At 37.9% G+C, this 16,604-nt stretch overlaps 1 protein-coding gene across 12 annotated transcripts in view; it reads right to left on the minus strand.

Moving 5' to 3' along the window:
* The window catches only part of DLGAP2 (DLG associated protein 2), a 448,813-nt gene that overhangs the window by 358,039 nt on the left and 74,170 nt on the right, over positions 1-16,604 (minus strand). For 10 of the 12 annotated variants that reach the window (XM_050315350.1, XM_050315349.1, XM_050315348.1 and 7 more), the window contains exon 2: positions 12,867-12,921. In XM_050315350.1, the coding sequence (XP_050171307.1) occupies positions 12,867-12,921 (55 nt within the window). Of the gene's footprint in view, positions 1-12,866; positions 12,922-13,247; positions 13,266-16,604 lie in introns of those variants that run through there. The other 2 variants (XM_050315353.1, XM_050315351.1) reach the window with 1 other exon arrangement.

Here is a 16,604-nt window from a genome sequence, read left to right on the forward strand (position 1 = left end):
AGAGAGACAATAATAAAAAAAACCTACAGGGAGATGCAAAACATTAGGCATGAAAATCAGAAAAATACCTGATTTAGTGATAAAGCTGCCAAATTTAAAATAAAAAGGATGGAAAATAACTACCAACAATGGAGAAGATTTGAGGTATTTACTATACTGAGTAATGAAAGATCCTAAGGAAAAGGAAAACAGAAAACATTAGTGAATGTATCTGATGATCTGTGATGTTCTTGAATTACAACTCAACAAAATAAAAATGATTAAATGGCATAGGATGTCTTCCACAAGGACTTAAACGATAGAGTTTCAAAAGAAGAAAGATAACCACAGCTTCCCCACACATAAATTAGTTGAGTAAATAAGTCAGAGACGAGCTCTAGCAGAAAACAATGAATGCAACCCAACAACTATTACTTGCAATGTTTTCCAACAGAGTACTATCTTCATGGCTACAAGGTTGATACTTTGAAGATGTCCACCTTAAGGCCAAAATCTGCCTTCCAATATGAAGGTGAATCTCATGACAATTAAAAGGACAAGCAATCAAGTCTATCTCAGTTTACCCTTTCTTGAATTTTAATTCAAATAACAAGAAGTACAATCAAAACCAAAAAATCATAGATTTATAAAATGGTTTAGGTTTGAAGGATTCTTCAAAGATTATCTAGTCCAAACCCCCCTGCTATGGGCAGGAACATCTTTCACTAGATCAGGTTGTTCAAAGCCCTATACAATCTAATTTTGAACACTTCCAGTGATGGGCCATTTGCCACTTACCTTCTTCAGTGCCTCACTGTTCTCATTGTAAACAAATTCTTCCTTATGTCAATTCAAACCTACTCTCTTTCAGTTTAAAACCAATGCCCCTTGTTCTGTCACTACAGGCCCTGGTAAAAAGTGTTTCTCTGTCTTTTTTTATAGGCCCTGTTTATAAACATCTTCTCTGCCTATGTAGGCTGATGTACCTTGAGTTCATAGTTGTGAAGGAGCACGAGAGGATCCCTCACAGACCCAGTCTCTCTGAAGTGGTAGAAAGTATCTGAAGGGTTCCTGTCAACTGTGATGTCCTGCCTAAAGAAACTGTCTCTTTTGGATGATACCAAGACACTTGTGTTTGCACACAAAGAAGTAATTAACTTAAGCACCATCCTACCTCTTATTGGACATCATAGTATCCTGTGCCTTTGAGAAGAATTTGTCACCATTGTACCCAAAATCCAAAATGTTTCCTTATCAGATAGGTTATCTCAGCCACTGTAGCAACAGTGATATTCAAAATGCTGCTAAAGAATCTGAAAAGAAAAACCTACAAATTGGGATTTTACTGTCTACCACCACCATGAGTACATCAAGGTTTGAGCGATGATTTGTGTTTCTCTAGATCAACAGCTTTCCTTAATTAGCAGCCCCATTCCCATCAGTTTCTCTAAAGCATTTTTAAAAGTGACTACCATTAAATAAAGTTATCAACTGATTTTCTTAAATACTTAATACAGCTGAACTTCAATTAAATAAGCATCATAAATTTTTCATAACAAAGAAAAAGTATTTTGCTATGGCAGTTCTCTATAATTTTCGGAAGTGTATTTAATATTACAAACTGAAGTAAAGGTGGCTGCCTCATTGCCACCTTGCAGCCCAGGGGAAGGGTTCAGAGTAAATTCCCAGTAGCCTGAGTGCCAGCAGTCTCTTCAGTACTTGAAAAACAAACAGGCTTCTCCATTCCTAACTTTGAGTATTTGAGCTTTGACTTTTTCACTGCCCATAAACCACTCTAGAGGTACAGCATAGGCAAAGCACTTACTGAGTCACTTGAACAATTTATCCAGTTTTAAAACATTTTGAAAACCTTACTATATTTTTCAGTATAAGTCACCTTGAAACTGGTTTCACAGAAGGAAGGTTCATTTCTAGGACAGAAGAGAAGATCAGCAATCATGCAGGAATGTCACTGTATCACCATCAGTGAGTTTGAAGTTTACCACTTGGACTCAAGCTCCATGGTTTGGCACACGTGCCTGCTCCATGGTTTGGCACACGGTCCTCAGCACTGCAGGATGCACTGGCTGTGTCTGCCTGAAGCCAGTCCTTCCAGGTAGAGCAGGGGAGGTGGAGGTCACCCTCCTCACTGTCTCTGTGTTGGGCAGTCTGGAATGTACAGAGCACTTGTTGCTAAGTAAAATACTTGAATTGTGCATGGCTCCAGAAGATGACACTCCACTTTGTGAGGCAAAATTCATTCCACAAAAGGCTAAGTCTCATTCTTAGAAAGCAGGCTGTGCCTTTCCAGCTATGCCCCAGAAGACCATGCCATGTAAGTGTGTTCAGAAGAATCACAGGCAAAAGAAGCTTTTATTTGCTGTATTAGCTAGCAACAAGTGTACTTCTATGCTCTAAGATTTTCCTATTTCTGACGCACATTATAAAAGCACTTACTACTTTCCTCTGAGCTAAGCAAATATTACCAGCAGTAACCACTGGCAAATACCAACTCACCACTGGGTTAGGAAAATTATTTAAAAGCAAATAAAAGCCCTCAAAGCTGGAAGGTGAGTCTTCAGTAAAAATAAAATAGATACTTTACTGTTTGTAAGGCTAAATGAACAATATCTGTCACCAGACTAATTTGGACAGATATTAATAAAATTAATGTCCTGTTAAGGAGGAGGCTTAGAATTTGTTTACTGTGTCTTATAAGTATTACAGTTTCCATAGAGACAAGAAAGAGAGAAAATTTTAGGACTGGGCAATAAATTCTAATGACTTTTTGTAAAGAATCATTACCTATATATTTAGTGCAAATACATCATCAAGATTCATACCCAGGTATATGAATCATTGATCACTAGTCCTAAAGCAGAGGTGCTCATGATTGTACATGATTTATGGCAACAAAAAGAAAGGGCACATCCTTTAACACATGGTATTAACAGTTCATGCCATGCTGGTCCTTCCTCTTCAGGCTTTTCAATTTTGTATTTCTTCCTCCAACTGCCCTCCAAATGAGAATGGGAGCAAAAAGCAGTGAAGCATTTTCACCATACACTTCCCTTTCCCTGAAGCTTATGTGGTATCTTATCCCTTACATTTGCAATCACCTGCAGCTTAACCATGATGTAATTTCTTATGCCTTGTGGGCTGATTTCTGTGACTCACAATTTCCAAATATATTTGTGAAGGTGGTTCATGAATTAAACTTCTGTCAGCTGAAGCCTCCAGCATTGTTCTGCCCATGTTCAGTATGGAGGCTCCTGGCTCGCAAGTTTTAATGGCACAGTACAGAGAATCAGTCCTCAGTTTATAAAGGACATTCAAGAAGCCATTACATAAGGTAAGAAAAACTGCAAATGCCCCCCTGGCTTTTTGTCATCCCATAGTTATTCTTCGGCAAGTTTAGGCTTCCTGTATAAACGACTGAAAATCTTCAGATGATTCATCCCGAGGGTTTGCTGTCAGATGAGCACAGTTATGAGTTATACTTCTCGTAGTTTCTCTGGTACTATACTCTTACCCCTCACTTCTTCCCTGATTTTAAGCTATGTCCAGATAAGACCTAAGGGACTCTGGGACAGCAGCTTTGTCCAACTACAAATTCACACTTCCTCACTTAAGCATTTAATTACCTAAGTCTAACAAATCAACAGATTTTAATAAAATTAATGCAACCTACAAGTGACAATATGCATCTAATCTTGTACAATGACTTTCACAGAGGTATACTGAAATATTAGCCTTCCTTATGGTGAAACATCTTCATTTTCTCTGCTCCTTCCCTGCTCCAATGATCTTTGCCTCAAGAAGATAAGCTAATAGGACAGTTTTTGCTGTTTCTAGGTTCTTCCTCTGCTTTTCCCTGCTCAGTAGCATCACTCCTCTTGCCTGGCGGACTAGGAGAGATTCTCTGGAGATACAGTTTGTGTCTTACCCAGTGCAGAGTCATACTGAGATGAATAAACCTCATGCATGGAAGCATTTGCTACCATTTAATCTCAAGTGCAGAGGGTGCAGCACTGCCTCTGGAAACATACTTCTACAATAAGAACCACTAACAGCTTTGGGGATTATATGCAGTATTGGTGCAGAAATGTTTGATATTTCCCATCATGACAGAAAGGAGACAAGTGGTTAAATTACTGCCTGTTGTGCATGACTGTAGACATTAGCAGCTGTTATTTATAGCTCCTATTATGTTATAGTATCCCAAAAGGCAGGAGAACTGCGTCATACAGCATTACTACAAATAAAATCATTCTAGCAACGTAAAACCATTTTAAGCACAGAGAATATCACTGTAGCTTATCTTTAAATGGAAAGCATGAACAGCTCAGATGTTTTGATAACAAAATGTGTGTTTTAGTACTCCCACCCAATCAGCTAATACAAGAAGAAACGGGAAGGACAGGAAAAATTGCACATTAATAAAGTCATTTGAAAGAAAAAAGGTACATCTGGAAGAAGTCTCCACCAGTACGTCAGTGGAAGTGGGATGTCCTTTTCTGGAAAATGCACAACTAGAATGAAAGAGAGCTCTGATGGTTTTAATCGTAGAAATGCTTGTATGCTACATGTTTTTTAATCTGTTATTCTACCCCAGGGAGTTATATACTAGTCCAAAAGATGAAGCAGACTACTCCAAATTAAGGAGCATGCCTTAGAGCAGGCAAACACTCTTCAGGCATCTTATGAAAATAAAAGTTATCTAACACTGTGAACATCTTGATACAGAACCCAATTCCCCATACTCTCCCACTCTTCTCGTAAAAAGGGGCAGTGGAGGAGTGGGTAGGGGTGTGTGGAAAAGGACAAAATAAAGCAAACAACAGTTTCTTAAAACAGTTTTGGTTTTAGAATTTAGCAATGTGAATTCTAGTCCTTATTTTTTCTAACTTACATTCTTTTTGCAAGAAAAAATTTATGACAAATTCCATTACTCCCAAAACCCTGCAAAAAAAATGTTTTTCTCTTCAAAACCTTGAAGTCCTCCCACCAAATTCGGATTGCGATACAACTGATGTGAATCTGGAATAAAGGATTGTTGTTGGTCACTTCCAATGCTGTTCCACTGCTTCCTCCTCTCAGGACTGGGTGTCTTCCCAAAACACAAACTGACCTCTTTTTAGAATAACAATCTACTTAAATAGTTGAATTGCAATTTAAGGGGGAGAGGAATATAATTCACATGTTAAAATTTTATAGCAAATGAAACATATCTTTTGCTTCTATACTTTACACAACTGATTTATGTATGATTAATGCATACCAGCCAAGAGATCTGTCCTTGCTTCCAAGGTGCCTTAAAGTAGCTGGAGAGGCAAGACAGTACTGAAGTAAGGAATGCAAACACTTTTCTGTAGGCCCTTCTGAGACCTTTAAAAGGTAAGGGAATAGATTCTTTTGGCCCACAGTCAAATTCCTCTAGTGGTAATGAAATATCAGTGTGGTCTATTGTACCAACATAAAAAATTAATTCAGGAGTCCTCTAGCATTATAGCTATATTCCTCTGAGATCTGTAAGAATTCCTTGTGCTCCTCACCATTGACTTAGAGTTGATCTAGAAAAACGTGCCAACGTTCTATCTTACTCACTTTATGAGTAGAAATGTCTAACTTTTGATTTCTCTGCTCAGTTCCACACTCTGTAACTCTACCCACGCATGCACTGTGTTGGCCAAGACATATATTTTGGCAGTGGACTTCAAAACTATGTTCCTCCACAAGAGAGTGCCCGTGTACAGTACACACACACACAGCTCCTCAGTCCATGTGATTTACATGCTGCCTGGGCAACCATCTGTTTCACAAATAGATGAAAGCACTAAAGAATAAAAATTCCAAACTGTGGCATATAGGAAGCAGTCATTCTACATACACTTTCATTTAGCAAGACTTAGTCTCATTACTAATATCACCAATAATCAGAGCTGCCTGCAGTTTCTGTTGCTGATGATGCACAGTTCTCTCTTCCTTCAGCAGCTGAGCTATATGTATTGGAATGCTCTGAAATAAAGGTCAAGTAAGCTTTCTTGGAAGGGATGCCGTTTTCTGGAGAGAATTTCCTTCCTACATACCTTTAGCTTCCAGGACTCATATGATGTCAGGCAAAGAGACTGCAAACACACGTGCTCACATCTGCCTCTAGAATTATTAGCTTCACCAAGTTAGAGAGCCTTCTTCAGTCCCTGCTCCCCTCACACATATGAGGGTGAGATTGTTGTGAAAGTTATATTTTACAGCTAACAGAATACATCCAGTCCTTAGAGCACAGGTGTTAGGCAGCACTTGCCCTTCAGGGGAGCGTGTTTTATTGATCTTGGAACATTTAACGTGACATCTAAGCATCAGTGAAGTCTCTTGCTCAGTTTTTCTGTTTTTAAGACTACATAGTTTTGGGTGAAGCACAACTGTGACTTTTCATAACAGTAGTAAGAGGGTAAAAACATCTCTTGGGAGGAACCAGCTATAGTAGAGGCCCTTGAACTCTAAAAAGTACTTTGCACTATGTTTGCAACCTATTAGGACGCCATGCAAAGACTGAAGCCCTTAAATGTTGTGCTGTGATCATGCTTTTTTATACCATAACTAGAATGGCACAGAGCTCTGCGCCAGCTGGAGTCTTAAAACATTTTTATGCTCACACATATTCAGTCTTCTAGCCTGTCCAATTATTTTAAGTGGAATAATATGTGTTGATTAGCTTTATAGCTGGAAATCTTGATACTGAAGTCTGAGGTCCTATTGATCTTGAGATCATAGACCTGGCCCCTTTGAAGTACGAGTCCACCCCAAACTGCCTATATTTTTGAACACATAAAAACCAGATCAAGATGGACAATCCTAGGCAGATACAGATCCAATAAGACAAGGCAGTCTTCTGGCTGTTTGAGACTGAGTATATAGTTCTTTATTCTAGACAGATCTAGCAGTACTAAGTAGTCTAAAATGGCCACAGGGTATTGCCTCACACCCTTCCATCAGTTTATCCTTGCACAGTTTAGTTCAGTTCTCCTTTCTTCATCCTTTACTGGTGATTCCCAACACCTCTACAGAGTCATGGTAACAGGTATTGTTTATAACATCTCCAATTACAAGTTTTATTTATTTTTGAATTTTCAGAAGTTGGTATCATATGCCTATCCAACCTGAAGCAAAAAAACCTTAATGCCAAGGTATGAGAACTTCCAGATAAACTAGAAAATTAAGAAAATACTTATTCTTCCTTTATTTTCAACCCTCTAATTCCCATTTCCATGGAAACTGGGCTGGAAAGTACCAGCAGGCAGCCTGCAGCTGAACATCTGAATGAAAATGCTCATGTTGAACTCAGCAAGCAGACAGCAGGTGAAATCTGCAGGAACTGTCTAAAAATCTATAGCTACATCTTGAAAGGAAAAGGACAATCTCAGTTTCAGCAAAGAACTTCTAAAGAGGATGACACTAACCCTAGTGAATATTCTTGCATTGAAGCAGCTGATAATCTGACTTCCTCTTTGGAACACAGGAATAAATTTCTTTATCACAATGGCACAAGACAAAAATTCATCACAATTAATTAAGTACTTCAAAATATTCGGATGGAAGATAATATGCTAAGTTATTTTTGTAACAGTACTTTGGCTTCTGAACATTATCCTGTAATTCCTTCTGTGAAATCAAACTGGCTGCTGTACAGTTCATACAGACACATTGTCAGCCCACTTATCTGGATGGCTTTTCTCACAAACATCCATTGCATTTCAATAAATATATATATATACATAAAACTAACTAGCACTAGTAACATATTTGCTAGCTATAAAACACTTGGTGTTGAGTACCAATTCACTTTTTATTTTAAAAGCTAGTAAGGCAATATTGTTGTATATATAGTTAAAAAACAAAAAAAAAAACCACAATGTTGACTTCTTTATCCAATTTAGTAAAGTTTATTGCAGGAATTCTATTTAATACCATCTTAGATTTTTCTCCTGTTCAATATTTGCTCTTCAAGCAACAGGAAGAAAAGCAAACAAGCAAAGGATGAAACATTTCTGTCTTGGGCTGTACTTTACCCAGTGAAGAGATTGGTTATTATTAAACTCCAGCTTTTGTATATAAAGCAATTACCACTCTCTCAAGCAGATATTATTCATTCCTTACAGAAAGCAGAACATTGGTCACACTTTTTTCAGTGTAATTTTAGCCAATGCAGTGGACAAAAGAAGATGATTAGAATGAAAAATTTAACATCTTGTGCAAGATCAATATCACAAGAGCTGATCTGAAAATGGGTAAATGGGTGATGAAGAAACTTGAGACAGCAGAAATATCTTTTCCTTTTTTTTTTTTTTTTTTTTGAAGAGTGTTGCTCAAAGTGTTGCTCAAAGAGCTATTTATCAGAATAAAGTCAGTATGATCAGTGCAGGTGCTCTTTATTGTACCTATGTTCTCCTTCACAATGAGAGGGGAAATTCATGCTTAAAACTTCAAAGAAAGAATCAGACTGAGAAGCTGCTAGCAACTATTGATTCATTCCTTCCTTTGGGATCTTCAGTGGTAAAAATGAGCCCAAATTTGCAGTCCACAACAATATCAAACTCACGGCTACAATGGAAAAGAATAGTACAGAAGCTTTTAATGCAATTTCCTTGCATGACAGGAAACTAATAATTGTGTATCAAGAGCACACCAGAGGCAGACAAAGCACACAGCTATCAGCATCTCAGCAGTGCAAGTGTGTCCATTTAACAGCTGTAGCAATGGTAAAAATCACACCAAGAGCCTTCTATTAATAAGTCCCATTGATAATTCACATTTTACTACACCAAGTATATTTGTGCTCACCTTGAGGATCATTTATTGTGCTAGATCACGATACAGGGAGCCCTGGGATAAATAAAAATCAAACCCCAAATAATTCACTTATCTGCTCTAAGACTGCTTAAACACAGCATACACAAAAGCATAAGCTTTCAGATATATTTCCTCTCTTTATTTGCATGAAATTTCTACATCTTAACAACCCACATGTACTGCCTGAAGAGTTCTATTTCAAGCAAGACTGGAAATAAAAATAAATTTAAAAAATACATAAATTTAAATAAAAATAAATACACAGCAGGGTACACTGACTTCTCTGTTTCAAATCTGCATGTCAACCCCTCAATTTTTTGTTTAGGAATGCCAAAACAAGTTGCATTTAATGGCTATCTTCACTTTGAGGTTACAAACCTAGTGTAGTGCTCATACTGTGTGAACAGCTCTCTGAGGGGGCAGGGAGCAGGGAACGACAGCCTCAGCATCTGCCTAAGGTTTACAGAAGTGACCATGCAGAAATGGGAGGAACTTCTGATTTCGCTGAGAATTTCCCATTAACAAGGGATGGATCATTGCTGGGAAATATTTATAAAGGGAATACAAGCCAGCTGCATATGTATACAGAGGGTGGTAGAGGTCCACCAAAAGGGGTAGGTTATTTCTCCCAGCTGGGGTTGCAGAGAAAGAGGGTTATAATTCAAGAAAATAAGCAAGCTGCTCCCCACCAGGTCATTCAGTTTCCCCTTACAATCTTATTACTAATACCTGTAAGAGCATGTAACTGCTTTTCTTCCAATTAACTTTATAACTGCTAATGCATCCCAGTTGTTGCTGGCTGGTTAAATTCCAAGAGATGGAAAAAAACTTAGCAGGGACATCATTGAAGTTCTTATAGTATGATTAGGGCATATAAGATGGAAGTGCAGAATAAACGTGTCTGGTCTGGGATCTTTTGCCTCTAGAGGCACAGATTATGTGACAAATACTGGTTCTGGATACCACCTAACATGATAATGAGCGCATATTATGCCAGTGCATACTATATGAACTTTTAATTTAGTAATGAAAATATGATTAACGGAAAGCCACAAATAAATTAACACTTAAGAAATTAAACATCACTGTCTATTAGCAATGTTTTATGCAAGCAGCCAACTAGCAGTATTCAGTGTTATATTTAGAGAATGAGATTCTGTAAATGCCTTACATGTTTGAAAATTAATCATTCTTTAACCTTTGAAATACCTAATCTTGTTAAATATGTACCTTCTTCCAAAACTGCATTGCTGTGGAACAGCTAAATTACATTTTTTATGCTCCGTTTTCAAAGTCTCTGCAGGAGATATTTTTATAGCTCAGTTATAAGAACTGAGAATAAAAGTTCATGGTAGGAGTACTAACAAATCATCGCCATGGGAAGGAGATCATTGCTGCCATGTACCCTTCTTTCCATGCATAGTTCTCCAGTTTACAAATACAGAATATCAATACCACAGAGTGTGGTTACTTCAATGTCCTACACAGAGTAGGAAAGGACAACGATATGCACAATTTTCTACAGTACAGGCAATCCAGGGGCATACAACTTTTAAGGTTAACTGCACATATTCCACAAGAATCAAACTTAGGCTAGGTCTGAAGGGCAGCCAGATGAAAGAATGGCCTGGCAGGACTCGCCCTGTTGTTCCCAAGGGCTTGTTTCTTTCTCTGAGGTGCAGCTCCAGTGCAAACATCATGAAGGAGGCTGGTCATGAAGGCACTCTTGAATGAGGAGCCCAAGACCACCAAGCTGGCTACACTTGAACTGTTGAATGGATATAAATACTTGGAGAAACCACTACTGCACCTCTCCCTTTCACCCATCTGTACTTCCTACAGCACCTGTGTTCTTCCCTAACAGTTTTGTCGGTCTCAGTATATGCTTCTTCCCCTCTTTTTATTCCCATCCTTCCTGTAGTCCATCTCTCTTTATCCTTCTCTCATTATTAGGAACAACACCCAAATCAGTATATTGCTCAGTTCCTCCCAATGTCAACAGCTGAATGCAAACAGACCTACATCTCGCAATCAGGCAATTTTTCTGGGCTCATTTACTGAGAATGGAGCTGGACAAGATTATGTCTGATGTATACATTTGAATGCAAATAGCACATTCTACATTTACCCATATTTAATGAATTTCTTCTTAGTTCGGACTAGTTGATTCAGATGTAATCAAACAAGACAAAGTATCATTTATCTCTAACAGACTCAATGAATCAAACACAAATTTAGTCATTCTTTTCCTCCAAAAAGGAGTTAAAAAATCCCCCATGAACGGTCTAAACTTTCCTTCTTCTCTCTGCCAAATATTTAAACACTGTAAATGGGGGAAGCAGGGAAAATGGAACACAGACATCATTTACTTTGCACCTGCTGGTAATTCCCCACTATATAGCAGGTAGGCATAAAAATACTTACTGCAGCAGTCACACAGAAGCCATAGAACTTACAACTGTTTTCACGCATAAGTGTGCTTGAGTTGTCCAGCAGTTGTTAACGTATGCAAACCTGATAGGTTTCCTCTTCGAAGAGCTTAGTTCAACATTTTCAAAACCAAATTTTACATTAGGAAGTGCCTTCCTTTTTTTTAATGCCCACATGAAGGCAGTTTTGAAGGTGGCTGAGATTTTAGATGTGTCTTTCTTGATATTGGTCATATAGGCATACTATACCCTCTCTGTATAAATGGTCAGTCTTACTGCCCATATCCAGACCATCACTTCATGCAACACTGGCTTTGATATCCACACGATACACTTATGGATAAGCTGAGAAGAGTCTGGTTGTCAGTGGAATCTGGATCAAGTTCTTATATTACAAATAAAAGAATCAAAATAATTGGCACAGGATGCTAGCAAAGGAGCACATAGACTGGGCTGAGGTCATTATACCAAGTTCAGTGTTCAGAAAATCTTGAGATTATTATGAAGGCCAAAGTCTGTCTGCAGACTAATTATGAACTTTCAAATTCTTGCTAGAAGGGGTATATTATTAACTGTTTTACTATAGTACTTCTATTGTGTTCACAGATAAAAATGGAAATCAGATTTCAAATTTCATTTGAGCATTTGCAGGTAACCACAAGTCCCTCTACAGTTCGTCATAGTTCTCAAGTTCTCTCTGTAATTACCCTTAGTGCAAACTGTGCCTGAAATACAAGTAATAGCAACCCAAGGAGCAAACCAGTTTATTTGAATGGTAGCTACTGGGGGAAGGGCAGATGCAGCCTTAAGGGATTCAAGCAATCATATATATTCTATAAAGAAGATATCAAACAAAAACCTGTACTTTTCCTCCTACTTCTTTGAAATTAGTCTGTCAAATCATACTCATAGTTGCATACACAGTCACTTTCACTCAATTTATATTATTATTGAAAGGATTTTAAAACTTATTTTAAAGAAATTGTTTTTTTTCCTGTCACAAAAGAATGTAAAATTAAATCATAACTTTCTTCTCACCCAATATCATTCTCATCAATTGATTTGTTCTGGTCACAAACACATTACTCTAATTTTCCTCCTGCAAACAACTCTAAGTTTCCTCCGGCATCGTTCAAGATACTCATTCCGTCTACCCCTTTAGTTTATTCCTCCAGTCTACTCCTCTACTCTAAAAAATAAGCATAGAGCAAGCATTCAGCTGCAGTAAGAGCTATGTGTGACTTAATGCTTGGCACCTTTGTGAATCAAGAGGACCAGACTGCAGACTTTAGTATTAAACCCCCTTTCTTGACAAAGCTGTAACTTTATAATTAACAACACAGAAATGCTTCAGAAGTTCATACAAATACCTTTATAAGCAAGACCTGACTGCAACCTCTACAACTGCAACAGCTCCAGAAAATTAACAGAATACACAAAGTCTTCACATGAAAGCAGGTAATTTAAACAAAACATCCAAGTAATCACTCCCTAGAAGATAACTTCAGTGGCCATAAATAGCAAACAAGGCTTCTCTATATAATCCAATTTGTGTTTGCATTTCTCCAAATCATATTACAATGTTAACTCATTAAGAAAAAAGTTTACCTGTGTTCCTGTCAGGTAAAATACAGCAATGCTTCTGCAGTATGCCAGGCAGAACCTGTGGCAACAAAGAAACAGGCGTTATTGTACATATATATTCTAACATCATATGAAGAAGAGCCAGTGATTGCTGGAACACTGCATTTGCTGCATCTGATCAAGCTTTGTGCTCTCAAACTGCATCCAAATTAGCTATCATGTGATGTAAATATGAACCCCACTCATTAGGAACCGCAAACAGAAATGAATCTTATACAATTAGCTGCTCACTACCTGCCTGTAAAGTTAGTTTCACTTTCTTGCATTGACTACAGTATCAAAAGTTGGTTAAAAGAACCCAAGACCGTAATTAAAAATGCTCTACTCAGAAAGAAAGCATGTTACCGGTCAGTGATGCTGTTGTTCCTGATTTTGCACACATGGCCCTGCAGTTACAGCATCTTGTCATAAAACACTCAGGTCCAAATTCCAAAGCACAGCATTTCCCTCTCCACACAGCCAGTTCCAGTAGACAACTCAAAACTCCAGAAGCTTGAGTAGAAAACTGAAGAGAATGGGGACAGAGAAGATCCCAAGTTTGTGATTCACCACATCCACACCACGCTCTGATGCTTCTGTCAGCCAGCAAAAAATGCTGCTGGAGCTTACCAGCACCTATAGCCCTTTTTTACAGGCAGACCCTCCCTCTTCTTCACAGATTTACATATTGAAGTCACCTATTTTGGTACAGACAACCAACTCTGGTGGTCCTACCAGCAACAACCTGTACATGAAGCACCCAATACCTCACTGTAATCCAACTTTTAAATCTACAATTTATGCCCTGTACAATGATATCAATATCAATAAAACTGTAGCTTAAAGTTTAATGGTTTTTCTTTTGGGGTTTCTGAGAAAAAAAAAAAATTAAAAATCCCACTCTGAGATGGCTTCTTCAAATTTCCCCTTGGAGGTCAACATGCACGCTTTAAAGTCTGAAATTTAAAAAAAACCACCACTTAGTCTGTACAGACAGGAGACCAGCACAGCCACCGTCAGGAAATCCTGGGCTCCTAATGTCTAAGACCCCAAGAACCATCACACTGGCTCTGAAAATTCAGGAAGGAAAATATTTTATGGAATAGAGATATTTTTATTTTTCACAAAGACCTCTGTTGCTGTTTGGCCAAGGTTAATAGCCAGGGATGAGGCCGCTAAGAGACAGACACAGCCCCTACAGCAGCACCGCACGTCCCCATTCCTCCCTGCAGGACTTTTCCAATACACACTTTGAGTACTACCAGGAGAACAAACACCTCAGTTTGTGTGTCCTCCAGCACAACAAAATAAAGTCTTAAGAGCCTTGCTGCACCCTGCTTCCTCCTGAATGCAGAGGCAGAGCCACTGCCAAACTCGGCTTTTGTTACAACTTCGAGAGTCAGTCTGTGGTCAGGAAGCCTCCCTGAACAAAAAGCAACGGGTACAACTGACAGGGATGAGAACAGTTTCCCCCCATCCAAGTCCTCTAAATTTTACAGAGGGCATAGCATTTAAATGTAAGCTCTTACAAAAGTAATTCACTTATTTGAGCATAATTCTGAAGTTAAACTTGTGGATAAAACATAAAACATAAAAAAAATACCAGCTTGCCTTACTCTGATTCACAGGCAGCAGGCAGTTTGTATTTTGGGAAGGACCAATAGCACAAATAACAACTCACACTCATCATTCTCCAGTGTTTCTAAATTTTAAAATAAATTAAAAAAAAACAAACACAATAATTCTTGGAAGTACAATGTCATATGTACAAATTACAGAATTTTTCCTATAGCCATGGATATAAATAACAGCAGTCTTACAGGCATCAAAAGCATAAAAATTAGAAGCAGAGAACAAAGAAATACTAAAATGAGCAGAGACAGTCTTTCAAAGCAGTTTAATACAAAGACTAAATTTTAAAAACACAGTCTTATTCAGACATAAAGTAACATTTAGTTCCTCAGGAATCTGTCACATTTTCTTCCCCACATTCATGAACCATGGAGAAGCATTACGAATTTATTATGAGCTCCCAGTTAATCAAACTGAGACTGAAATTATAAGAAAAAAACAAAAAATAGCAGATCTGGAGTAGAAAAACAACTTCAATGGGGGGAAAAAAAGCAAAACTCTGGAAAATAATATACCCTTTCTGGTAAACTGGATATTGATAAGAGAACAGTCACACTGAAAAGCACAAGCTGGAAAAACATTTATTTGTCCCTTCACTCTCCTAAGTGTTAAGTAGGCAAACAGTGTGGCAAAGGCTTAAACAATGCTTCCTGCTCCCCAGCCCTTTACCATGTTTACCCTGCACAAAGCCAGTTTCTGGCTGGTAGGAGTTTGATATCAACCTCCCACTTACTTATCTACAGTATACAGATTTTTACACTGTACCCATCTCCATGGTATCCAAGAGCCTTTTCACACTGCTCTCCTCCCACTTTCTCCCCACTTTGTTTCTCTCCTCCCAAGGGAACCTGACAGGAGAATTCCTCAGCAAAACTGTCACCTTTCCCTCTACATGCCTCTCCTTCCCCCTGCTGTTTTGCTTTCACTCATTTGCATATTTTAATACCTGGTTTATTGCTTAAAATGCCTAAAATGCCTTATGGCTCAGAGATTTTTCTTTAATTTCACAGAAAACACCTAGGTTAATTTTTGTTTCTTTTGGTTGTTCAAAACTTTACCTACACAGGCAATTTGAGTGAGAATCTTCACCCAAAGCAGACTTGGAGTGATTTCTGCTGTAGAAATCAAAACATGGGAGCAATCAGAGAGATTTACATGCAGAGTGGGTGGGGAAAAAAGGCAAAAAAGAAACAGGTTTCAATTATGTTAACTGATGATTTAACCTTCAGTTGTTTTATAAGCTATCAGCTGGGAGATATGGCATTGCAATACTAAATTAAAACTGGACTTGTAGATGCAGAAACAGAATAACAATACAGCAGGTGGTATGTCCTTAACATCAAGGTGCTTCCCTAGCAATAGCCAAATTAACTCCAGTCCACAGTACATAGCTAGGCAGACACATGTGGCAGGAACACAGTCTTTGCTTATGGTGCCAAGGTGAAAGCATCCTCAAATTCAGTGAAAAACACTGCTTTTTGTTGTTGGATATTGATTTGGACCTATTTACATTTGTTTTCACTACAAGTTACTGTGCTTACAGATATATCAATATATAGTTATCATAATTAGTGTTCAAATTTTAACCTGTAGCTGTACAATATATGTACTCAGAAAGCTCCTCAGAGCACCACAGGGTAGTTACATAGCTATTGCAGTTCAGTAAAGATTATATTTTTATGTTTATTTGGAAACTTTCCTTCAATTTCTAAAAAAATAAGACAGATGAGTCCTCTCAGTGTTTCGCATGCAATACTTTTTTTTTTTAGAGTGGTTTAGCAAGAACTAGAATTAATTCCTAAAAAACATTTTAAATTTAGAAAGTAATAACCCCAAACCCATTTAAAAACAAAACAAAATAAAACCACCACTTCACACGGAAGTGGAAAAATGAGAAGGAAAATAATTCTACTATGGAAAAATGCCTCTGTGACACGGATATCTACTCACTTAAAAGGATCTGCTACACAAAGAGGATCAGTCCTCTCTATGGTACTGAAAGATAAAAATGTTTTGCTTTCTATTCCACTTACAATTGCACAGCTAAGATGGCCATAGAAAAATGAGCTGAATACTATTTGCACTTCTCCA

The sequence above is a fragment of the Myiozetetes cayanensis genome, unplaced genomic scaffold (assembly GCF_022539395.1).
Source record: "Myiozetetes cayanensis isolate MyiCay16 unplaced genomic scaffold, myiCay2020 scf2-11, whole genome shotgun sequence".
NCBI lineage: Eukaryota > Metazoa > Chordata > Aves > Passeriformes > Tyrannidae > Myiozetetes > Myiozetetes cayanensis.